We start from the raw sequence: 22,139 nt of genomic DNA on the forward strand, positions 1-22,139 counted from the left end.
GTGTGTGTGTGTGTTTTTATTTAACCCTGGTGCATTTTCTGTTTACTATTATTCTCTGTGAACCAAAGCTCGCTGCAAGAAACTTATAAATACAGAGATAGCTTACAGGCTTTAAAACATAAAAAGCAGAGAATGTTTTGGATTTGAAAATCATAAATTATAATTTAATGCCAATAACAATTTACAACAAATGGTTGTTTACAATAAACTAACACAAAACAAACAAGTCAAGATCCTGTGTTCTTAGTAAGCATAAAAACTTCACACACACACACTCACATGGATAGCACTTGCAATAGAAAAAGCTAAATCTAGAGGTCAGCAATTCCCCTGCAATAATAGTATATTTATATATTTATATATATTTATATATTTATAGAAAAGGAGCCATGATTCAGATGTAAAACTCTGCTCAAATTCACAGTCATACGCCCCTCAGCCCCCAGTACAGATGTGTCTAACTGGAACACACTAAAGATCAGGGTTTAATCGACTTTACAGAATGATCTCTCTCCCTCCCTCTCTCTCTTTTTGTGAAACCACAACATGGTGTAGTTACGTGTGGTAAAAAGGGAGAGGGGGAAGCCTCAGACAAGAACAAAATTGCAAGCTTTCACATACAAAGCATCTGCTATAGACCAAGGGGAGGGCGGGCGGGGGGAGAGAGAAAGAAAAGAGAGAAAAAAAAAAATAAATGACACGCACACACACGAAATAAAATATCAACCCATTGCAAAAACCACATCATCTTGCCTTCCTTCAGGTTTGGGTTGGGTTATTTGGTGGGGGTTTTTTTCCAATTGCCCATGGTGTGTCCGGGGCTGTGGCACCCGCCCAGGCAGGTCCCTGGGAGCTGCAGGAGAGGGCCCTGTGCCTCCACACACAGGGCACATCCAGGGACGCCCACGCCTGCCTGTGTGCCAGCATACACACAGACACAGAGCCCATATGGAAAAGAGAGAGATGACCTGTGGTCATGCTTTCACAGTCTAAAGGTTAAAAAATTTAAAAAAAAATAATAATAAAAAAAATGAAATCCACTTGAGAGTATATATACATTAAAAACCGACTCCTCAGTGCTAGAAGCTAAAGCCACTCCATTTGAAGACCTCTCAATGACAACGATAGATGGCAACTACGGAGTATTATAAAAAATCACACATACTTAAAGAAAACTCATTGCAAACAACTGACCTATATTTACAATACTGCTATTACCTTGCTTGAATGATCTTGTGCGCGTATGTCAGACATTTACAAAAGATTTTTCGCCCCATTCTGATCATAAAATAGATACTGATCTCCAGATTTCTAATACTTTTTCACAACAATACCTTTCCTACGCAGGCACTTAAGTGTGACAAAAATAAGGGCCTTTTTTTTTTTTTTCCAGAAAATCCATTTTTAATTAACAGGAGGATTAGATGAATGGGGGTTGATGGTTTACCATTTCAGCATAGTACTTCCTAAAACCAGAGATAAACCACGAACTTAAGTCCTCCACCCCCATCCCGGAATTAAACAGGTAAATACACTACAATACATCTGCTACAAACTTACTGTGACAAGTAAACAAATCAATCGCCTATGGACTTAAATGACTGCAAACTATAGAGAAGTAATGTGGTTTCTGAAAGACATTTATGACAGCCAAACAAGTTTCAGATATCAAATAATATTTTAATTTCTGAATACTTTCAATTTTCCTTGGAATATAACACACAAAGACTCGACCAAACAGTTCAGTTATTATAACTTTTACAGTATACAGAAATGTTGCACTTAAAAAAAAAAAAAACCTTCAGTTTTTTTAAACACAAAACTGTAAACTCTAAGATACTGAATCAATCACGTTATCTATAAGTGCCAACAGTGTTATTTTGTCATGCTGATTTCAATGGTATTTTTTAAAAAGGGAAAATATCAACAATTATTATAATACAAAGGGCTTGCAAATATACAAACAGATAGAGGAGTTTAATAACAATTCATGATGAACTATGTGGAACCCAATTCAAATTACAAAAGTTCACTTTGCTTGTTTGCTTGTTTGTTTTTTTTTTTTTTTCCTTTTAAATCAAAACCGTAGTGTGTCTTGGACACAAAATCCTTCTACCTATAATAAATCCCCACAGTTCATTTTCTGTCCGAAATATCAAAAAAACCTAGATTTGGGGGGAGTTATATGACACGTGTGGTTCATTCGGGTCTATATAATTATAGCTCTCTCAGCTTCAAGCTAGATTTTGGGTCACCACCTTAAGTGCGCTTCCATCATTGTGTTGTTGAGGGTTTTTTTTTTTCTCTTTTCCTTTCTTCCTATGATACTTTAGTGGACTCAGTTTTAATTCTTTCAGAACATATATTTTAAGGATACACAGTTTATTTTTTTTTTTAAAGAAGCCAAGGTTATATCAAAAATTATTATAGAACCACAGAATAAACTGGTTTGAAACCAGAAAAATACAAAAAAGAACAGCTATAGGTACATAGACACATAGGACAATTAATAATTTGGAAAAAAAAGACTTACTTTCTTCCGTTCTGCTAATTTTCTCCAAATTTCCTTTAAATGCACTTTAAGCGAGATTTTTTAAAAAGTTTACCCCAAAAAAAAGAAAAAAAAAGAAGAAAAAAGAAAAAAAGAAAAAGCCCACCATCGTTTCTTTTCTTCTTCTTTCTTTTTTTCTTTCCCTCTTTTTTATTTTTTACAAAAAATGATAAGTAGCAAGTTTTTTTCTGAACGACACGGGAGTTTTTAATGCATTCTGTAAAAGTTCATTTGACAGTCTCTTTTTTTAATTCACAGTCCATTAATTTTTTCCTGTCTTCTCTTAGCAAACTTGTAACATCCTTTTACATCCTTTCTTAGCAGAAGGAAATTTAAGAAACAACCAGAACCCAAATGTCATTTGCTTTCCTTTCACTCACATCTCCCTTCTCAATTTTGAATTTTTATTTATTTTTTTAAAATTTTTGTCTCGGTGTTGTTGTTTTTTTTTTTCCTTTTATTTTTTCTCTCTCTCTCTCTCTCTCTCTTGGATGTTTTATTGAATGGACATGTAAGGCCAGTTAAAACTGCTGCCAGACAGTAACATATCCCTGATTAGGGTTTCTATGGGGGTTTTACCTACCAAACGGACGAAAAACAATTGCTCTATGACAGAAGAGGAGACAGTGCGAAGGGAGGGGAGACGTAGTAATAGCTTCCCGAATCGTGTTGGCTGGTTGGGATACTGGCTCCTAACATACTCTTCCAAAGCACACTGTGACTTCTCCTGTAAACTTTCAACATGGGCTACATCAGAGAGACCACAGGCATCTAGAAGAAAGTGTATTAAAAAAAAAAAAAAAAAAAAGAAAGAAAAGATTAAAAAAAAAAAAAAAAGAAAGCAATCATCAGATTAAAAAGGTTTTGGTGGTTTGTGGTGTTTTTTTTTAATTTTTTAATTTGATTTTTTTTTTCTCCAAATGTCTAGGTTTAAGAGTGGATCGTGCGCCATCACCTCGCCCCCCAGAGTTTAAGTGGGTTTCACCAAAAGGGACAATCTCTCTGTGCATGTGTGTGTGTGTGTCTGCATTTCTCTCTCTTCTAGAGGGTCTCCTTTAGGACAGAGCACAGCTCCCAGGGTCGAGATTCCTAATGGCATGACAGACCTGAGGGGTGGCAAGGAGGTGCTGGCCAAGCCTAATTTCATATCTCTGTGGTTTTTGGGGGAAAGGCTGGGGGGGCGGGGAAGCCTTGAGTCAAAAAGGGGGAAAGGGAGCCACTATTTCTCCACACCCGCCCTTCTTGGAAAATAATTGGGGGGAGCCTAACCCTGTGATGAGAAGGACTTCTACTCACAGTGATAGAAATCATAATAATAATAAAAAACTGGCCCAGCCAAAGATAATGGCGCCCCGGATCCAGCAACAGATTCTCCCCCAAAGAAGACAACGCGTTTTTCTTCAGTCTTTGAAACTGATTTAAGTGGCCCTTTAAAACTGATCTTGTCAGTTTAGCCTATTCAGAGGCAGCCATGCAAACTGTGATCTCTCTGTTCATTTGAGCTGTTTCTTTTCCCCCCTCTTTTCTTTTCTCTTTCTTTCTTCCCCCCCCTCCACTCCCCCCTCTTTTTTTTTTTCCTCTTCTTCTTCTTTTTAAACCTAAAGGCCCTTACAAGAAGAAAACTCCCTGATAGGGTCTGGACATTTTTTTTTCTTTTTTTTTTTCTTTTTTTTTTTTTTTCCCTGATACGCTAAAATACAATAAGTTCCCTTTAAATCAGAGACGTCTGTGCTGAAAGAGCACAGGTTGTGACCTGACCTCCCTGTGGCTTTCCTAGGCACAGGGCTAACACATGCATATTCTGCGAGTCATTAGAACCCAGATTTTTCCCCCCTCCCTCTTAAAAGAGGCTGCAGCAAACATTATATGCATCTATGTGCGTCTGCTTTACATCAGGGAGGGTTATTGGGGTGCTGCAGAAGCTGCAAGCATCACCCTATATTTTTTTGCATGCGGCTGTCTTCCCCAGAATCAGATAACAAGAAACGTTTATCTAGTTGGGAGGCAATTTACACGCCAGGCCTCCCATTTTGAAAATAGTCATAAATTAAACAGTTACGACAGGATCGGACGATTGTTTTCTCAGAAGGCTAAAAAAAAAAAAAAAAAAAAAAAAAAAAGCAAAAAAAAAAAAGTGATTTGGGAGAAAAGGCAGGATTGGAAATAAACTCCTTGGTGTGGGTGTGAGCTGGGCAGGGGCTGGGGAGGGATGTGAGCGTGTGTGGGATCCTCGCTGAGCGGCTGAGCGAGGGAGAGGAAAATGCATCCTAGAAAAACGATAGAAAAATAAAATAAGCACCCCACAGACACCCCTTCCCACTCGGGATCCCTGTCTCCCTGTGGCTAGATGCGCCCTGCTCATTGATCACCTCAGGATTTAACACCAGTAATTGGGGGGGGGAGGAAAAAAAAAAGGAGAAGTTTTTTATGTGTAAAGCAATAATATATAAAAGGAAGTTTAGGTCACGACCCAGAACCTGGACAAAGTCCAGAAAATGACTTCGTTCCCCAGACCCCCTTTAACACAACAAGGAACGGATTGTGAGCCCTTCTTTTCCCACATAAACTACATTTTTTTCCTGTTTCCTGATATCAGGCTTTAAAAAACTCTGATGAGTAATTATTTTGCAGGTCCTGCTTCCATTCATATGTTTATCGCGTGGCCACTTTCCCAAGCGTCCGAATGAGTTACAGGCGAAATATATGTATTTTTAAATTTAATCCCCAAACTTCCAGGGCTCCAGCACACTGGGTTGCCGGTGCAGCCTCAAAGTTAGTGATCTGAGATAACGTATTGCACAAATTAGCGAGCAGATTTTTTTTTTTTCCCTCAGAAGAAAAAAAAAAAAAATTTAGCCTCCAGAGTTAATATCAGGATTATTACTCACCCAGGTTAAACTCTAGTGCAAGCTAATTAGATTTCACAACGCACTCAATTATTGCTTTATAACTCATGCACTATTTCTAGGCAGCAAAAGTTGACACATATTTCCCCCCCCCCCTCTTTGATTATCTAAGAAACACCTCGAGGTCTTTTCCTCGGGAGAGTCATGCTTGTGCCACCCCGGAATTACACTGCGGAGCGGCAGCTTCAGCCTCCTCTTACTTTTCCATACTATCCCTGTCTACTTATGGTAATGATCTTTTCGCACCCGCTACTCGCTTTGGACTATGCAGTTCCTGCTGGGTACAAATGCAAACTTTTCCCCTTAGCTTAAATGACACAGAACTGCTCACTGCCACATTCTGTTTAAATCAGAGACAGCTCTTTGCAAAGTTGATTTATTTTATTTTATGAGATGGCAGGGAACATATTTTAAACTCAGATTTGCGCATTTAACTTTTTTTTTTTTTTAATTCAATTTTTAATCCTTCAGGGCTTTTTTCCCTTCCTGGCTGCCCATAAAATGATCCTCTTTTTAAAGTGGTTTCACTGATAGGACGACTTGTATTTAACAACATCAAACAGATTTTGCTGCTGTTCGGATGCGTGTCATTAAATGCAACAACCCAGAGCTATACTGTTAAATAAAATATTATTTTCAATGGGAAGAGCGCAGTCTCTCGTGGCGAATGGGTGCCTCTTCCCGGGCCCCTTCTTTCCCAGTCCCCAGCATTATTCAGCTAGGCTTGGGGTGTATTTTGGCTGCCTGCTTTTTTCTTAAAAAAAAATTAAAATGAATGGGGTGTGTGTATTTTATTTTTATTTTATTTTTTTCCCTGATTTGCACTCCCTAGAAGATGGGATGCTCGGATCCGAGGCCCTGCAGGGCAGAGCACAGGGCACCGCTTCCTAAAAGGAAAAGAGACCGCACTGGCTCTCGGGGGGCAGGGAGCGGGCATGGGGTGCAGGCAATAACACTTTGCAAGAGCAAACACTTCTCAAGGGGGGCCCGGGGAAGGAGGAGAGGAAAAAGAAAAAAAAAAAACCAAAAAAAGGAGCAAAGAAATGCCGCCTACCTGAGGTGAAGAGGACTATGGCCTTTAAACAGCTATATTCTGCAGAGTCGACATGCAATGCTTTCAGTTTTTCTACTTGCTCTTGGAAGATTCGTATGTGGTCCATAAAGGCGACCACTCGGTCAGCAGACATTGGCGAAGCGTGGAGGCCAGCAGCTGCCAGGAGCGGAGCTACGTGGAGGGGCATGGAGCACTGGGCAGCGTTGAGGACAAATAACTCGCTCCAGGTCAGCCTCAGGAGGGCCACCTGGTCTGTGATCTGGAGGTCTGGGAAGAAGGGGATATTCCTGGCCCACTCCACCGCGCTGAAGAGCATCCTAGCTGCCAGTTCACAAATGTTCTCGATGCCCATGATGTTGTTGGGTTGCATGCACTGACTGCCAAAGCGGGAGGTGGGGTAGGGCTCTGCTCTCAGAAGAAGGGAGATATATCCGGATAGGTAGGAATGGCAGTTGAGAGGGTCCCCATTTGTCAAGGCGAACTGACCATGAGTTGGCTGTGTGGGTGGCATTCTGCCCCTCTGGACCGCTGCAGTAAATAGAGAAGAAACTACAGCTATTAATATCTGAATTGCGACCATCGGTTCCAATACAGCCTGCTTTGTGTGCTTGTGCGTGCCTGTGTGACCCCGCACCCGGCCAGCTTCGGGGAGAAGCGTGCATTTTCCCCGCCAGAGTTCAGCCCCGGCCCCGCTCTAAGGCTCCGCAGTTCTCGGGTCAAGTCAAGCAACAACAAAAGCTGAGGGACGCTGTGGGCTCGGCCGGGGCTGCTGTGGGAGCCCGGCTCCTCACTTCCCAAAACACACCACAGTCCGGTTATCCCCCCCTCCCCTGCACCGCCACCCCCTCCTTCCAGAGATGCAGGATACGTCTTTGTGTGTTTTTTTCCTCCGTTACACCTAAACCAGCTCGTTGGTTTGAGGCTGGGGGAGCGGGATGGGGAAGGAGGAGGGGAGAAGGAAGAAACACTTCAGTTCGAAATCCCCGGCTCTGGTCCCACACGCGTTTCTCGCCCACTGAATACATTGTTGCTGCTGGTATTATGCATCCCCCCCCTCTCGTAAAAAATACCAAAGGAGGCGAAATCACCCCACAACATCCCCGGCAGGTCCCCTGGTGAGGCTGAGGGCATTATCCAAAGGCACCTTCCCCCGCTGCCCATGGAAAGTGGGCCTTTCATTTTGTTAATAAATTTACACGGTGACAGCGAGAGAAAAAGGAGAGAGAAAAAGGGCTCAGAGGCAGAGAGACGACAAGAAGGGAGAACGCCTAAAAATGTGCTTGATTTATATTTGTTATCGCCTGTATTCCAAGGTTAGTTACTCTTGCAGAAACACAAAGAGAGGAGCCCGGCGAGTCCCAAGCCCCCTCACCCTTAACCTACATAGCAGCGTCCAGACACAGAGCACGCACTGGAAAACTGCAGGCTCACATTTCCCGTCTAATTTTATATCACAAAGACTCCACTTGCAGAGATCCGAGCACCCCACACTTACTTCTGGACTGCTCCTTACACCCCCCACCCCATCCCTTCTACCCCTTCCTGCCTCTCCCGGAGGAACAAGAAAATAAGAGGAAGAAGAGAAAAGTGAGGAAATAACAACCAGGAAAGGCAGGCACACGGCAGTGTGTGTATACACACACACTCGTGGAGATATGTGTGTGTGTGTATATATATTTTTAAAGGAGGAAAAATCCGGCCGGGAATCCACAGTGGAGTGCTGTAGAGCCTCGGTAGGGTGAGTCCCATTGTAATAGTAATTTGAACCGCCTGTGTAAAATTGCAATCTAAGGCAGGGTGCTGGAGGATATATATATATGCGTGTGTGTATGTGTATATGTGTGTGTGCATCTCGGGAGGCTCCGTGTGTGTGTGTACACACACGCACAGACACACACACACACACACAGGGCTGCTCGGGGCACGGGGGCTAAGGCTGAGCATGCAGGAGGAAACACGAAGGAAAAGTAACCACACGTCAGAATCATCATCTCGCTCCTAAGCAGCGTGAAACTAAAAATCCACTTTCAATAAACCTCCATCAGCAAAATCAAAACAAACACAAATCAATTACGAGTGCAGGAGAAAGCATGCGAGAGCCCCTGCCTCCCTGCCCACCCTCCCCAACACCGCTTTCTTTCATTACGAGAAAGTTTCTGGCTGGTTTATTCGACGGGGGTGGGTGGGGGGGAAGGAAAGGTTCTGGTTGGGTTTGGGGTTTGGAGAGGAAAGTTAAAAATGCTAAGAGCAATTATATATATTATTTAAAAATAATAAAAAAAGGAAAACCAAACAAACCCCAAAACGCAGCGAGTGAAAAAAAATTGCAAAACAAATGAAATCCCAATACCTTCCCGTCTCATGCCAACTTTGAGGCATTTTTTGAGGCGGCAGTACTGACACTGATTGCGGTGGTGCTGGTCAATGGGACAGTTCCTGTTGGCACGACAAGTGTAGCTGAGATTCCTCCTTACACTCCGCTTGAAGAAACTCTTGCAACCCTCGCAGGTAAACTGGCCATAATGTTTGCCACTAGACTTGTCCCCACAAACCACACATTCAATGTGCTGCTGCTGCTGCTGCTTGTCTCCTTGGTTCTGCTGGCTCGGCGGGTTGGTCTGGGCTGGCGTACTGGGAGGGCCCCCGGGCCCCGGGGTCTGTGGGGTGTGCGGGGCCCCGGCCGGGGGTCCCTGCACCGGCGGGGCTTGCGAAGGCTGCGTTCCCTGAGCTCCGGGCACATCGTCCTGGGGGTCTCGCCACGCACCGACTACCATTGCCATATCTATTGGACACCGTTGCCAAACTTCCTGTTCCCCCTTTATTTTCAAAGTTTGTTTGCTTTGCTTTTCAGATCAGCTTTGCAGCAGTCTTTTTATTTTTTTGTCCTCCCCTCTCTCTCTCTCTCTCTCTCTTTTTCCCTCTCTCGCTTTTGTTGTTTTGCCTTTTTTTTTTTTTTTTTTTTTTTCAGGAGGGTCGGGGTGGGGGGGATCTCCCGGTACCGGCGAAGGTGCAGAAGCACGGGGCGATGGAGGTGTGTGTGCGGGGGGGCGAGGTGCGAGTCGATTGTCTGGGCTCCAGGAGAGCAAAGTAAAGGGGTGGTGGGGGTGGGGGAGAGAGGGGGAGAGAGAGAGAGAGAGAGAGAGGAGAAAAAAAAAAAAATCTCTTCAAAGATCTCCCTCTCTCTCTCTTAGAGCTGATCTGCAGCAGAGTAGTTGAAGGAGGAGAGGCGGGTGTCTGGGGGCCAGGTCCAGGGAAGCTCGCAGTCAGCCATTCAGGAAAGCCATCAAAATAAGAATGAATAAAAGGTTAAAGATTACACACACAGCGGAAAAAAACACGCACAGCGGAGGAGACTCTTCTCGGCGCGGAGAGCGGTCGGTCTCGCCGTAGTTTTTGGAAGTCCAGCTTGCAGCAGCAACATCAACTGCGATCGCTTTGTTTTTGTGGGCTTTTTTTTTTTCCTCCTCCTCCTCTTTCCTCCTCTCTCTCTGCTCTGTCTCTCCTCCCTCCTTCGCTCGCTTTAATTCTTCCTCTCCGCCGCTCCGCCCGGCCGCTGCGCTCTTGCTCTCTCTCGCTCCCTCTTTTGGGCTCGGGGGTGTGGGGGGGCTGTTGGCTTTTTTTTTTTCCTCCTCCTTCTCGCTCTCTCTTTTTTTTTTTTTTTTTTTTATAAAAAAATTCTTATGATCGTTACGATTACGATTATTATGAATTATTATTATGATTGTTTATTTGTTCCTCCTCTCCGGCGCCGCCGCTCTGCTCCGCTCTGCCCCGTTCCGCCGGTTCGCCGCTCCCGCCGCGCCGCGTCCCCGCCGCCGCTCCCGCTCCCGCTCCCGCCGCCGCTCGGGTGCCGCTGCCGCCGCTCCCGCCGCCGCCGCCGCTGCCGCCGCCGCCGCGCTGCCTTATGCTGCTTCTGCCGCCTCGCAAGTGGGCTCTCGCCTCCGCGCCGCCGGTGCTCACGGCGCGGGCAGGGGGAGGGGGGCCGCGGGGCGGGGGGGAGGGAAGGAGTCAACTCGCCAGCGCAGCAGCGCCCAGCCAGCCAGGATGATAAAAGAGGGGAGCGGGAGGAGGAGGAGGAGGAGGAGGAGGAGGAGGAGAGGAGGAGGAGGAGGAGGAGGAGGGAGAGAGAGAGAGAGAGAGAGAGAGGGAGAGGGAAGGATCATAACCCAGCGCGCAGCATCGCTCCTCAGCCGGGGAGGGAGGGAGGAGGGGAAAAAAATCACCACGGGGAGAGCGCGCCAGCGCTCCCCCCCCCCCCGCCCCAAAATAAAAAGAAGCAGGGGCTCCCCCCCGCTCCCCTCCCCTGGCGGCGGCGGGGAGGGGCGGCGCGGGGCGGGGCGGGCGGGCGGGCGGTGCGGGCGGCGTGTGGGCCGAGGAGCGGCGAGCGCGCTCCCCGCCGGCCGCTCGCCCCGCTGGCGGGAGAGTGAACTTTGACACGGCTGCTGCAACTCAGCGCGCGTCGCCATGGCGACCGCGCGCCTTATAAGGCAACCGGGCCGGCGCCTGAGTGGCCAGGAGCGCGCGCCCCGCCCCCCGGCCCTCATTGGCCCGCGCCGCCCTTGCGCGGCCCGCCATGGCCGCCGCCGCCGCCCGCGCGGTCCTAGCGCCGCCCGCCGCCCCGCGTCCGCCGCCCCGCGCCCTCACGCCCCGCCGGGGCCAGGGGTGAGGGCGAACCCGGCGTGCGGAGCGCGGCGCCGCCGCCGCCTCACCTGGGGCTGCCCGCCGGGGCACGGCCTCGGGGGTCGGAGGGGGCGGCCGGGTGCAAAGCGGCAAGCAGGCGCTAAACCGAGGTAAAACTCCACGGAATAAAGTAAAGCCGAGCCCCGGCGCTGCCGCCGCCGCCGCTGCGGGGAAGGGGCGGCCGCGGGTTGTCCGAAAGCTCTTGGGGAGCGCGGTGCGGGCTGGAGCCCGCCGGGGGTCTCACAGCAGAACCCCCCGGCCCCGCTCCGGGCACCTGCGCTCGGCGCGGCCGCCCCGTGTCCCGCCGCCCGCCCGAGCCGAGCCCCGGCCGCCCGCGGAGCCGCGCCGAGCCGGGCCGGGCTGCGCTGAGCCGCGCCGAGCCGAGCGCGCCCGTGCCCCGCGCTCCGGGAGCGGCCGCTCGCACCGCCCGGCCTCGACGGGGCGCGGGGGCTCCGCCGCTCCGCCCGAGCGCTCCCGGGTCCCGCTCGCCCCGGAGCGAGGGGAGCGCGGCTCCGCTGCAGGAGCTCCGGAGCCCGGCACGGCGCTCCGCAGAGCGTGACAGCCGAGCCTTCCGCGCGGCATCGCCACGGCGTGGCTCGCCTCAACCCCTTTAACTTTATTTCGGGGTTTTGCGGGTTCGGGGGTTTGGTGACCACACGTATCCCGACTCTGTAACGCGACCTCCGTTCTGTACCACGAGCAGGTAACAGAGCTAAAGCACGGGGACGTGTTTATTTCCCGCTGAATGGAGCTACCGGCCAGCGGAGCGGGGACTCGAGTCCGTCTCCCGGTGAAAATGGCCAAAAGACAGTCGAACAAGCGAAGAGACGGAGAGATTAAATAGAAAACATGTTAACACAGACAGATAAATGCCCGGCCGGACCGTTCCTCCTCTACGAACACACGCGTCTGTGAGCGCTCGCATCCCAGCCGGTCACCAAGCACGGCCGCGGGGACACAGACCTGGGCACAACTCTGTCAGGGACTCATTGCCCCTCACCTCCTCACACACACTTTTTCATGTTGCCACATGCCCACACACTCGTGCCGCAGAAATAAAACGTGTGGCTAAAGCCGCAGGTGCGGAGATGGTTGGAAAGTTGTAAAAAGCACCTCGACTTGAGGGTGTCCTGCCGGGAAACCTGGCGTGTTCAGACCCCACGGGCGAAGAGGTTTTTGCGACTCAATTTCAAAGACAAGGCTGCAGCGTTCCCATTGATCCTCACGGAGCAAAAAATAACCTTTACCCGAAACAGTGACCAGGAGGGACTGGGAAGACAGAAAGTGGGGAAGGAATCTTTCCAGGTTAAAATGTGGGGAACTGCCTTATGGTTTCCAAACAAGCCAGAGCTGAGGAGGTGACCTTTCGGGGAGGGTAGGAGAAGGTGGGGGTTCAAAATACAGAATAGCCACAGATTGTTGCTGATGTTGGATTTCCTGAGGAAAAAAATAAAAGCCAAAACCCAAAGCACAACCCAACACCAACCTTTCCTGTCTCGAATCTGACAAAGTAAACAGGATTAATTCACCATATGAAAAAACATAAACGCCGTCCTAACAAATGCAGAAATCACAAGATAAAGCGGTTTTAACAGGACGCACAATATTGATAGTTTGAACGTATGATCGTAAAAATGAAAAACCATTGATATACGCTTAAAAGCCGCCGTATACGCTGATTGCTCAAGCATTAATGAAGAATGCCCCAGATTAACTATTTGCTCTTCGAGGGATGCAGCGATATAACTATCTATTAGCACCATTAGATGCTTTGCTATTTATTTGAAAACACCCCTGCGAGTGGGTTGAGACAGAGGAGATGAATGTAAAAATGAACTGCAGCTAATTTCGCTAAATAATCCTCGAAACCTGAGCGCTTCGCAAGGAAGGGGGAGATTCTCCACTGTCCTTCTCCGAGGCTTAATGACAATAGAAATGCTCTGGTTTAAAAGTGAGACCGTGTTGATTTTCCAAATAAACAAACGCATCCCTCCTGCCATTTTACTGCAGATGTAAATTTATTTTAATGAGAGGGAGTGGAAGGATTTATTTTGCTAAAATTGAGTTGGGGATAGAGCCGGTGTAAATCTTTAGGTTTCAAAAAGAGAGGAGGAAGGAGGGGGAAGCTGCTTTCCTGGCAGAAAGCTGCCTAACAGTCCTCTAATTCTTTCTAGATTAAATCGCAATATGAATACAGCATCGAACAAATACCGAGTTTCGCTCTGAACTCAGTGGAAAGCAGTTACGTCTAACAGAATTCAATGAATTCCTCTTCTCCCTCAATGTAGTATGTGTGTGTTTTTCTCTTCCACCACACTGAAGTTCCATGAATAGGGAAAGTGGCTCCTATTGTGTGCCTCTGAACTTCCAAGTCAATGCAATTTTTAACCACTGGCTTGTGGTACTTTGAAAATCACCAGGGGCTGTCAGAGTTGGGTCCTCTGAAAAATTTACAGTGCTAAATCAGAGCATATGCTGTGAGAGAGGAAAAAAAATTGCTTAAGATTGGAGCAAGTACAGTATCTGGCTGCCCCCTAGTGTAAGTCTCTTATCTGCCTAAAATTCAACTTTAAAAGAAAAGGATCTCTTAAAGGGAAACGACTTTTGGCTCACGTATGCATACGAGAATGAAACTTCTGTACATTTTAATCTGATTAATTCCTAAGGATTTAAAATTAATTGGCTTGGGCACTCCTAGACCGGACTATAAGATTTCTGCATCAGGGTTTCTGCGAGAGCTGTGCCGAATAGGTATTTTTAAGGGATAGTGGTAAGGGATTGGGTTGGGGGGGGGGGGAGATCCTGTTTTGTGATTTTTTTTTTTTTAACGAGGATCCGAGCCTCGCTTGCTGTTGTCAGAGCAAAACACTTCTGCCGCTTAAAGTCAGATCTACGTCTTTTGCAATAATACTTAAAAAAAAAAAAGAAGGATAAATAATTGCCTTAAAGCCTCAGCCGAACTGCCAACCACACCTTCGGATGGTGAGTATATTCCAGCTTCTTTCCATTGTACTTGCTTAGCCAGGGAAGCGACCGGAGGGGGAGAGGGGATCTCGGCGCTTTACCTTCACCACAACCTCTTTTCTTTTTTTTCTTTTTCTTTTTTTTTTTTTTTTTCTTTTTTCCCCTTCTCCCCCCACCCCAAATAAACGCTGCCAGCTGCACGGAGCGACGCGATCGCGGGCAGTTTAATAGCTATCACTTAAGTTCAGAGCCCCTGTCCTGCCCTCCCACCCTCCGGAGCAGGTCGGTCCGCGCTCCGCCCGAGCGTTCCCGGCGCCGGGCAGGGCAGCGGGCGCTGCTCCCGGGGAAATGACTCGGAGGCGCTTTGCCTCGGACCTGGAAAGCGGCTCCGGTCCTTGGGTTTGTTCGCTTGTTTGTTTGTTTGCTGCTTTTGCTTTATTTAGCTTAAAGGACGTGCTAAACTGATGGTGCTGCAATTACACATACTTGGGTCTGCCCCCCTCCCCTCTTCCCCTCCTTAGAGCAACCCACGTAACCTTAGAAACGATCGTTTAAGACGCACGTTAGCTAACATTTGCTTTTTTGGATTTTTTGTTTTCCTTAAAAGAGAAACACAAGAATCACAACACATTGCCCGAAAAAAGTGTCAAAGAAGAAGAAAAAAAACTATAAGTAAACATACCAAAACCATATTTGCCTTGTTCAAGGTCCCAAATCGCTTGCATCTTCCTTTTTCTACCTCTCCTTTAGTTTGGCAGGTGAAACAAACAAATGAAAAAAAAAAATTCAGACCGCTGTTTGCCCCCCAGAAAGATGTGCGTTGGGTAATTAAAGAGAAGTCTCCTTCTTGGTGTTTATCTAAGCGATTGTGCAAACTGATTAAAAAAAAAAAAAAAGAGAGAGAGAGAAAAAAAAAAGTAAAGTTACAGCCTTCAGGGGGGGAAAAAAAGGAAGCAAGGTGAAGGGAATAGATTTCCCACAACCTAAAGGGAAGTGCTTTCGATGTATTATTAGCGATCAGCCTTGGGAGAGAGAGGAAAAAAAAAAACACCCTGAACACACTCTAACTTTACACAGACAAGATTTCAGGGGGGGCTTTGTACACAGCTGCTTAGGAATGTGCGCCTTGCCTTTAAGAAAAAATCCCCAAGCCCAAGGTAGGAGATGTCTTTGAGTGATCCTTGTCTCATTTCATTCCTTAGAAGGAAGAGCGTCTCGCTACACCTTGTTTGGAGCTGGAAAGGCGAGACTTAAAAAAATAAAAAAAAATTAGGAAAAAAAAATAAGGGGAAAAATATTCACAACCCACCCTTCCAATTGGGGAGAAAAAAAAATAAGAGAGGGAAATCTCCTAAGTTAATGACTGTGGGGGTAGATGGATGCGACGGATTTCAGCCCCCCCCTCCCCCCCTTTCCCACCTCCCCCCTCCCCGGCAGAAAAAAAAAAAAAAAAAACGAAAAGGAAAAGAAAAAGCCAACCGCAAACAACTACAGGCTGGACTATCAACACATGCACCGAAGGGGAAAAAATATATAGTGTCCTGTGTAGGGTCGGCAGGGAACGCAAGCACACGCTAAAGCAAGTTGGGAAAGAATCCGAGCTAATCAGCAATCTCTTTCTCTCTCTCTCCTTCTCTCCCTCTCCCCCTCTCTCTCTCTCTCTCTCTCTCACTGCCCCTGAGATCCCAGCTCGAAAGAGGTACTCCACATTTTTTCATTACCAAAAATCCGTTGCAATAATCATTTGTTGCTAATTGAAACCCTTGGAGACATTTTTCCCCACCCCCTTCACAAACATGGCAACTTTTAATCATGGGAAGCACGTTTAGTTTTATTTTATTTAAATTAAAAAAAAAATACGGTTAGGAAAAGGCTGAATCTTTCACCCACGAGAAATATCAGCGAGTCAGCCCCCTTCCCCAGGATGGGAGGGGGGAGTGGGGGGAACGGGACCCCGGTACAGTGAGGGCTTGGGAAAATTTGGAATACATTATACCGCCTTTGGCAGGAGAATACTCTCCAACTAATGGATTCCTGCTCCTTTTTGTGTGTGTGTGTGTATCAGTGTGGGGGGTTTCTGGAAAGAGGGGTGGTGGTCGTGGTGGTGGGGAGCCGAGCTTTTATTTTAAGAAACTGTTAGGGTAGGGAGTGTGTCATACTTGACAAATGGAACAAACGCTCTTCCATTTCTTGCTTGTCCTTGCCTTAAAACAGGAATTAAGTTAACCACAGTGCTGCATGTTAATTGCATGTTTACTGGGCTAATGAAAATTACAAAAGGGTTTTGCCACCTCGATCGGTGATGAAAAAGTATGAAGGCGATTGTCATTGCAGCCTTCGGGGAGGGCCCGGGGGGTGGGGGGGAAGGACCGGCCACGAACAATATTGATCAGAAGAAGGATAAATCTTTTAACTGCTTGTTAATACCATAAATATGGTCTACACAAGTTTCCACTCTTGTTAAGTCTAATCAGTACATGGAAGATGGAGACATAGCCCACTTGAATGAATTTTTATTATTGCCAGAGGGGTACTTGCATCTGTGGGCTCCCTCCCCTCCTCAATTTGAGCACCCCCTCGCCCCCCCTTCCAAAATCCCCCCTTGCAGGGGAGGATCGTGAAGGTGTGCAGAAAGCACAGGAGACAAATCCAAGCTTTTTGTCCTTTCTTCATTTTTCCAAATGCTCCTTTTTATATTTTTTTTTGTAAAGCTGAACGGGTCATGGCGGGGAAAGCCTAAAGGGGGGGACACCCCTGCCCGACCCCCCCTTTTATTCTTGAGATCTCTGGATGAAAGGCTGACCCAGTAATTCAGTTTGATGATAACCATTTTCATGCTTGAAAACAATCTGCCAAATTAAACCTAAATGGAAAGAGCAGTGGGAAAGGTAGTGAGAGCAGGGCGTTTTGAAATCCCCCCCACCTCTCCGAAAGGGATTATTTGGCCAAAGGAGGAGGGAAAGGCAATTAAATAGACTAAAGATGATTTAAATCCCAACCAAAAATAATTCCAGGGAGAAGTTTGCCCCCTCCGGTGTTGCCCAGCCCTGGATTTGAAAACTTTGGCCCAACTTGTGGCAATAGCTACAACTTTGCTCCGCAGGGGTCAGAGGTGAGGGCTATTTTAACCCTAAAAGCCTGCGAGTGACCAAGGTTGCGGCTGGGCTCGCAGCACTAATAGCCATAATTACCTCCTCCCCTTCCAGGGACATTCCTCGCAGCAGCAGTGTTAGACGCCGAATTGAAGAAAATCCTGGAGTTCAACATATCTTCGGGGGTAAATAACAGCAATATGAAGGAATTTCAGAGCTCTCCCTTTCGCTTGGGGGGATTGAAGCTTTTTTTCCATTTTTTATTTTCTTCTCCCCTCTTTTTTTCCTTTTTTCCTCCTTCCCCCCCCCTCCCCCCCCTCCTTGCCAGCATTCCCAAGGCGCTGGGTCTTTGTCTTAGAAGGAATGGAGTGTCTGAATGGTGTGAAAGGGACAGAGAGGGTTGCTTCAAATCGATTTTACTTGTCCTCTCTGTCTTTTCGGATCAACGCCCTTCAATGGACACATAGGTGCTCTTTCAACCAAAAACTTGTGCAACATTTTCTGCCTGTATTGGTGCTAAATACAATAAATGCTGGGCAGATTTTTTTTTCCTTTCTTTCCAAAGCAGAAAGCACCCTAATTAAATTGTTTTATATGGACAGTCAAGACAGACCAATTAAGTATGCATTAGTATAAAGATATATTCGAGAGATAAGCGCTCTATAGGAGCCCTGTCTAGGCAAGGTGTGGAAAGTGTCCTCTCGAAGAGAGGCTGTGAGCAGGGTTTCATATGGATTTTTCCCCTCCATTGCCTCCTATACTCGAGTAACGGGCTGAATAAGTTAGAGAAAAGCCATTAGTGAAAGTGGTTTCTAAACAAAGTTAACAGGTGGATGTAGCTGGTTTTACATTTGAATAACAGTCGCACATCTGTAATACACAGCCCTGGATTTATGCAGCGCCTGTGCAGGCAATGTCCATTTGCAGAGATGAACGCCTCCGACCCAGAGCTGAGGTGCAAACGCACACGCACGGGGATAAAATAAATATCTGGGCACCTCTGTGGGCTGCAGGGCATGGTGCGAGCGAGCACACAGAGGCGATGCAGAGATCACTGGGTGGCCATTGTGTGGAGGCACCCAGGCTGCATCAGACAGGCACCACTGCTGCCTCGGACACCTCTGCGGGCACAGCAGCTCCTGGGGTGTTACAAGGGGAGGCACTGGCTTTGCCAGCAGTGAAAGAGCACATCAGGATAAAGCACACACACATCCCCACGCGAACTTCTCCTGCTGCCCATTTTATCACTCTGGGAAAGCTCTCGTTATGGTTAACCACAGGAAACGCGCTTTAAAGCTCTTCTCCATCTCCATTATTATTATTATTATTATTATTATTTTCCTTCACTGTAGCTTTTCCACGTCGTTCAAAAAAAAAAAAAAAAAAAAAAAAACACCCCAAACAAAAAAACCCAGACAAACAAACAAACCAACAAACCACTGATCCCCCAGCAGCCCTGCCCCAGCCTGCTCCTGGGGCAGGCAGAGCCGCGGGATGCGGTGAGAAGGAGGAGGGAGGCGGGCTGGAAGTTGCTGGGGCACCCTCCATCCCTGGGCACACCGTTGGCACCGGCTGGGGCTGAGCTGTGCCCGGGGGTGCTGCAGGGTGGGTGCGAGCGGGGAATCGCCCTCTCAGAGCCGTGACACCGCAGCGCAGAGAGCGGCCGGGCTTTCCTGCAGGGGAACAAGGGGAATAGAGGTTCAGGGGTGCAGAGCTGCCCGCTCTGATCCCCATTTTCCAGCAGCGCCCTGCGTGTGTCAGCCCATGCCAGGGCTGTGGGAGAAGGGGATGGAGAAGCCGTTCCTCGCTTAGGTGCTTTAATGGCACGGTAAACAGGTTAGAAACAGACGGGTTTAAAGACTCGGTTTTGCTTTATTGGTCACCTTCGAGGATAAATCATAACAGACAGTATGGGGGGCAAAGGATTCATCTAAAGGAGATCTCAGCAAGTCACTACCCGGACAATAGTCCACCTCCTGTTGGGTTGCGTATTGATCAGGAGAGGAGCTGAGGATGTCGCCACACTAAATATTTACTGATCACACACAAATAGCCGCGACTTGAACGATTTTCTCCTGTGAGGAGAGCAGAGAGAGAAGGGTAAATCATTTTATTAGTGTGTATAAAGCAAAGAGCACACTCTGGCTTGGAGTGTTTTAAAATGTGTCTTCAGCTGGATGAAAAGAGTTAGGGAAATCGATATGGAGTGATTAGACGAACCAGTCGTGTCAAAGAGAGAGGCTGTGAATTTCATGGATTTGGTTATACCGGGAGGGGGAAAATATACCGAGAGATTAAAGGGAGGAACCCATTGTAGCAGAGCCAATGAAAAAATAATATCTAATCAGAGCCGGCAAAGGTAGGGACGGGATAAGACCCACATTTCTAAAGAATCACATCAGCTGGAGAGGGATCAGGGACACAGATGAAAGAGGCAAACGGGGGGAGAGCTGGAGAGTAGGAGCCTAGAAATGCTACAGAGCAAATCCAAGAGAGGCAGAGAAAAGTCGCCTCTGTGGAGCAAAGCTGAGATACCACGAAAATGGGGACAAAAGGCTCAGGAGCGAGGGAGAAGGGCTGGAGTGATCGGGCGCCTGCCTGCCTTGGAGGTGAAGTTGAGGGGTGCCCAGCCCGTGTACCCAGCAGGCAGAGAGGGCTCTGACAGCACATCCAGCTCCCATCCGAGGGGTTTCAACCCTTCTCCTACAAGTTTGTCCTCCCCTCTCCTTCCCGCCCCCCTCCCTCCCCACAAGCAAATGTGGTGAGTAAAATGGATTTTAGCGTTTAACCACCTCATTTTATCCACGTAATGACAAGGCTCGTAATATGTAATCTACAGATTACTGCCATTCGAGGGTGACCACAAGTGGCATAGGGAAAAAAATTTAAAAAAATAAAAAAATTCAGCATTTCTGCAAATGACAAAATGGCTAAAACAAACCCTTGCTTTAAGTATTGAAGTTGGGGAGCTGCTGTTGCAGGATTTTATCGGCTGTAGGGAGCAATTTAGCCGTGGTTCAGGTACAGCCCTGGGGTGTCTCGGCGGATTAAAGAAAACTTTGCTGGAGACAAGCAAATATCTGAGTGCCAAAGGGCAGAAAGCTGGGACTAGGGCAGGGCTCAGCCATGCCACATTGAAATACGTTCTGGGGGGATGCTCGGGATTATGATTATTATTTTTTTGTCTCGAATCCGTGATGTTTGGCCCGTGTTCATATGCTGCCTTCTCCCCGCGTATTTTTCTTCAGCAGAAAATAGGATGCGACTGCGGAGAACTAAGCCAAAGCAGCGAGAGAAAGTTTGTGCCGCACTTTAAATGATGCTGATTGCTGGGAGGGAGGAAAGGCATCTCAAACTAGGAACCGAGAAGTAAAACTGATGTGAAAACAGCTTTTCACTTCTCCTCCAAGTGCTAATTTTGCTACTGTAAACAAACACTGAAGTTAGAAACAGCTGCAAATAGCCTGCCGGGCACCCAGGGCTCAGGGACCGGAGGGGGGTGACTTTTGTTCATCTCTCGAGTTGAATTTCCCCCCAGCTTTGCTATTTTTTAACCCCGAAATCAGGGGCTGGTGGTGATTTCAGCTGTGGAGAAGGGACAGAAAGTTGGGCACACTATGAACGTTTCAGTCGAGCCTAAGGAGCGCAGGCAGCTCGGCTGGATCTCTAATGCAACAGGAAACCTCGGGACAGACCCAGCCTAATTAACAGTTTTCCATAGCTGAAGCGATTTTTAAGAATCCCAGTGGATTAGCCCAATATGTTCAGGTGTGAGGCTACGAGGGCCTATAACTCCTTTCACTATAATCTTATAACCTCCTTACCTAATTCCTTAGATTGCAGATAGGAAGAGTCTGACCCTGGAGGTCGTAAAGAGCTGGGTTTCATTAACCCTTCCCTGCCCGGCGCCGCTCCAAGGTTAACTGCGCGGGGCTGTGAGCGAGGGAGGGCGGCCGGGAGAAAGGGATTTGCGAGAGGGGTCGATCCGCCGGGAGGGCAAAGCTTAAAATGATTTCTGCTCCCTTCATTCCCTCCCTTCAGCCAAAGGAAATATGGAAATAGGGAACTTTTCTCTTTCCTATGCATCCGGAGGCATATAAATATATGAATATATGGATATTTGTGAGACAATTCATCCCCTTCACACCATTTCAATATTATTTAATATTTAAATTTTTTTTTCCTAAACGTGGAGGGAATGAAAGATTCTAGAACCATCAGCAAAAAGCAAAGCAATCTCCATCTTTAGGACCAGCACCAATCTCTTGAGCTTCTTGTCCACAGTAGAGCTGTAATCTTTAAAGGAAAAAAAAATAATCTAGAAAAGCTTCTGAGACTATATTTGCCTGGGAACACACCTGGTTTATATTTTAATAGGTAGTTACATTGTATTGATTCAGGGTACATCACTGATGTTGAAAGTTAATAACTCTCAAATTATATCTATCTGCCTACATACATAATTGCATACACAGTGTAACACTGGAGGAATTTGCATTTTGCAGCACATTCTTTGTTCTTAAATCTTTTAACACACTGAGTTGTTCCTTTGAAGAAAACGTTATTGAACCACATGTTTAAGGAAAAGATGCTTCTAAACTATATGTTTAAGCAATGAAATTGTTGAGTGAAATACAGATTTCTTTGTATCTCACACAAACCTTGCCACACGCCAATCTTAACCTACACATCGAACTGCCTTTTTTTTCTTTTTCTTTTTTTTTTCTCCCCTCCCAGTTAGAAGGCAGAAATATGTGAACTGCTGAGAGAGGTGGGTACTTTTTGGTAAGTATGTTTAGATATGATCTTCAGATACATTTATTGTACTTTCAAATTCTTGGGATACTAATTGAGCTAGCAAACAATATCCCAGCTGAATGTCTCAGCTTCTT

At 47.0% G+C, this 22,139-nt stretch overlaps 1 protein-coding gene and 1 long non-coding RNA gene across 31 annotated transcripts in view; one reads left to right on the plus strand and one right to left on the minus strand.

Moving 5' to 3' along the window:
* Positions 1-1,375: 1,375 nt before the first annotated feature.
* NR2F2 (nuclear receptor subfamily 2 group F member 2) lies at positions 1,376-15,768 on the minus strand. 4 transcript variants are annotated; one of them, XM_074549200.1, is made up of 4 exons: positions 15,635-15,768; positions 14,838-14,899; positions 6,512-7,039; positions 1,376-3,322 (listed from the first exon to the last, which is right to left on the minus strand). In XM_074549200.1, the coding sequence occupies exons 2-4, from the start codon at positions 14,878-14,880 to the stop codon at positions 3,048-3,050; spliced, it is 846 nt and encodes a 281-aa protein (XP_074405301.1). In that variant the 5' UTR covers positions 14,881-14,899; positions 15,635-15,768; the 3' UTR covers positions 1,376-3,047. The 4 variants fall into 4 exon arrangements, with proteins under 4 accessions (XP_074405301.1, XP_074405300.1, XP_014120063.1 ...); XM_074549199.1 differs by lacking the exon at positions 15,635-15,768 and having other exon boundaries at positions 14,838-14,983; XM_014264588.3 differs by lacking the exons at positions 14,838-14,899; positions 15,635-15,768 and adding an exon at positions 8,862-9,443.
* LOC102069628 (uncharacterized) overlaps positions 10,909-22,139 on the plus strand; it is a 77,279-nt gene continuing 66,048 nt past the window's right edge. For 17 of the 27 annotated variants that reach the window (XR_012582094.1, XR_012582112.1, XR_012582105.1 and 14 more), the window contains exons 1-4: positions 10,909-11,301; positions 11,895-13,942; positions 14,024-20,008; positions 21,985-22,032. This is a non-coding gene — a long non-coding RNA (uncharacterized LOC102069628). The remainder of the gene's footprint in view (positions 11,302-11,894; positions 13,943-14,023; positions 20,009-21,984; positions 22,033-22,139) is intronic. The other 10 variants (XR_012582101.1, XR_012582103.1, XR_012582104.1 and 7 more) reach the window with 10 other exon arrangements.

This window comes from Zonotrichia albicollis, chromosome 11 (assembly GCF_047830755.1).
Source record: "Zonotrichia albicollis isolate bZonAlb1 chromosome 11, bZonAlb1.hap1, whole genome shotgun sequence".
NCBI lineage: Eukaryota > Metazoa > Chordata > Aves > Passeriformes > Passerellidae > Zonotrichia > Zonotrichia albicollis.

Excerpts from the sequence above, each read along its gene's own strand:
- NR2F2 (XM_074549198.1), bottom strand. The coding sequence starts at position 9,291 with ATGGCAATGGTAGTCGGTGCGTGGCGAGACCCCCAGGACGATGTGCCC. Across the intron at positions 7,061-8,861 it reads AGTTGGCATGAGACGGGAAG|TTTCTTCTCTATTTACTGCA; the intron begins GTATTGGGATTT and ends TAATAGCTGTAG. Across the intron at positions 3,323-6,511 it reads CATAGTCCTCTTCACCTCAG|ATGCCTGTGGTCTCTCTGAT; the intron begins GTAGGCGGCATT and ends ACTTTCTTCTAG.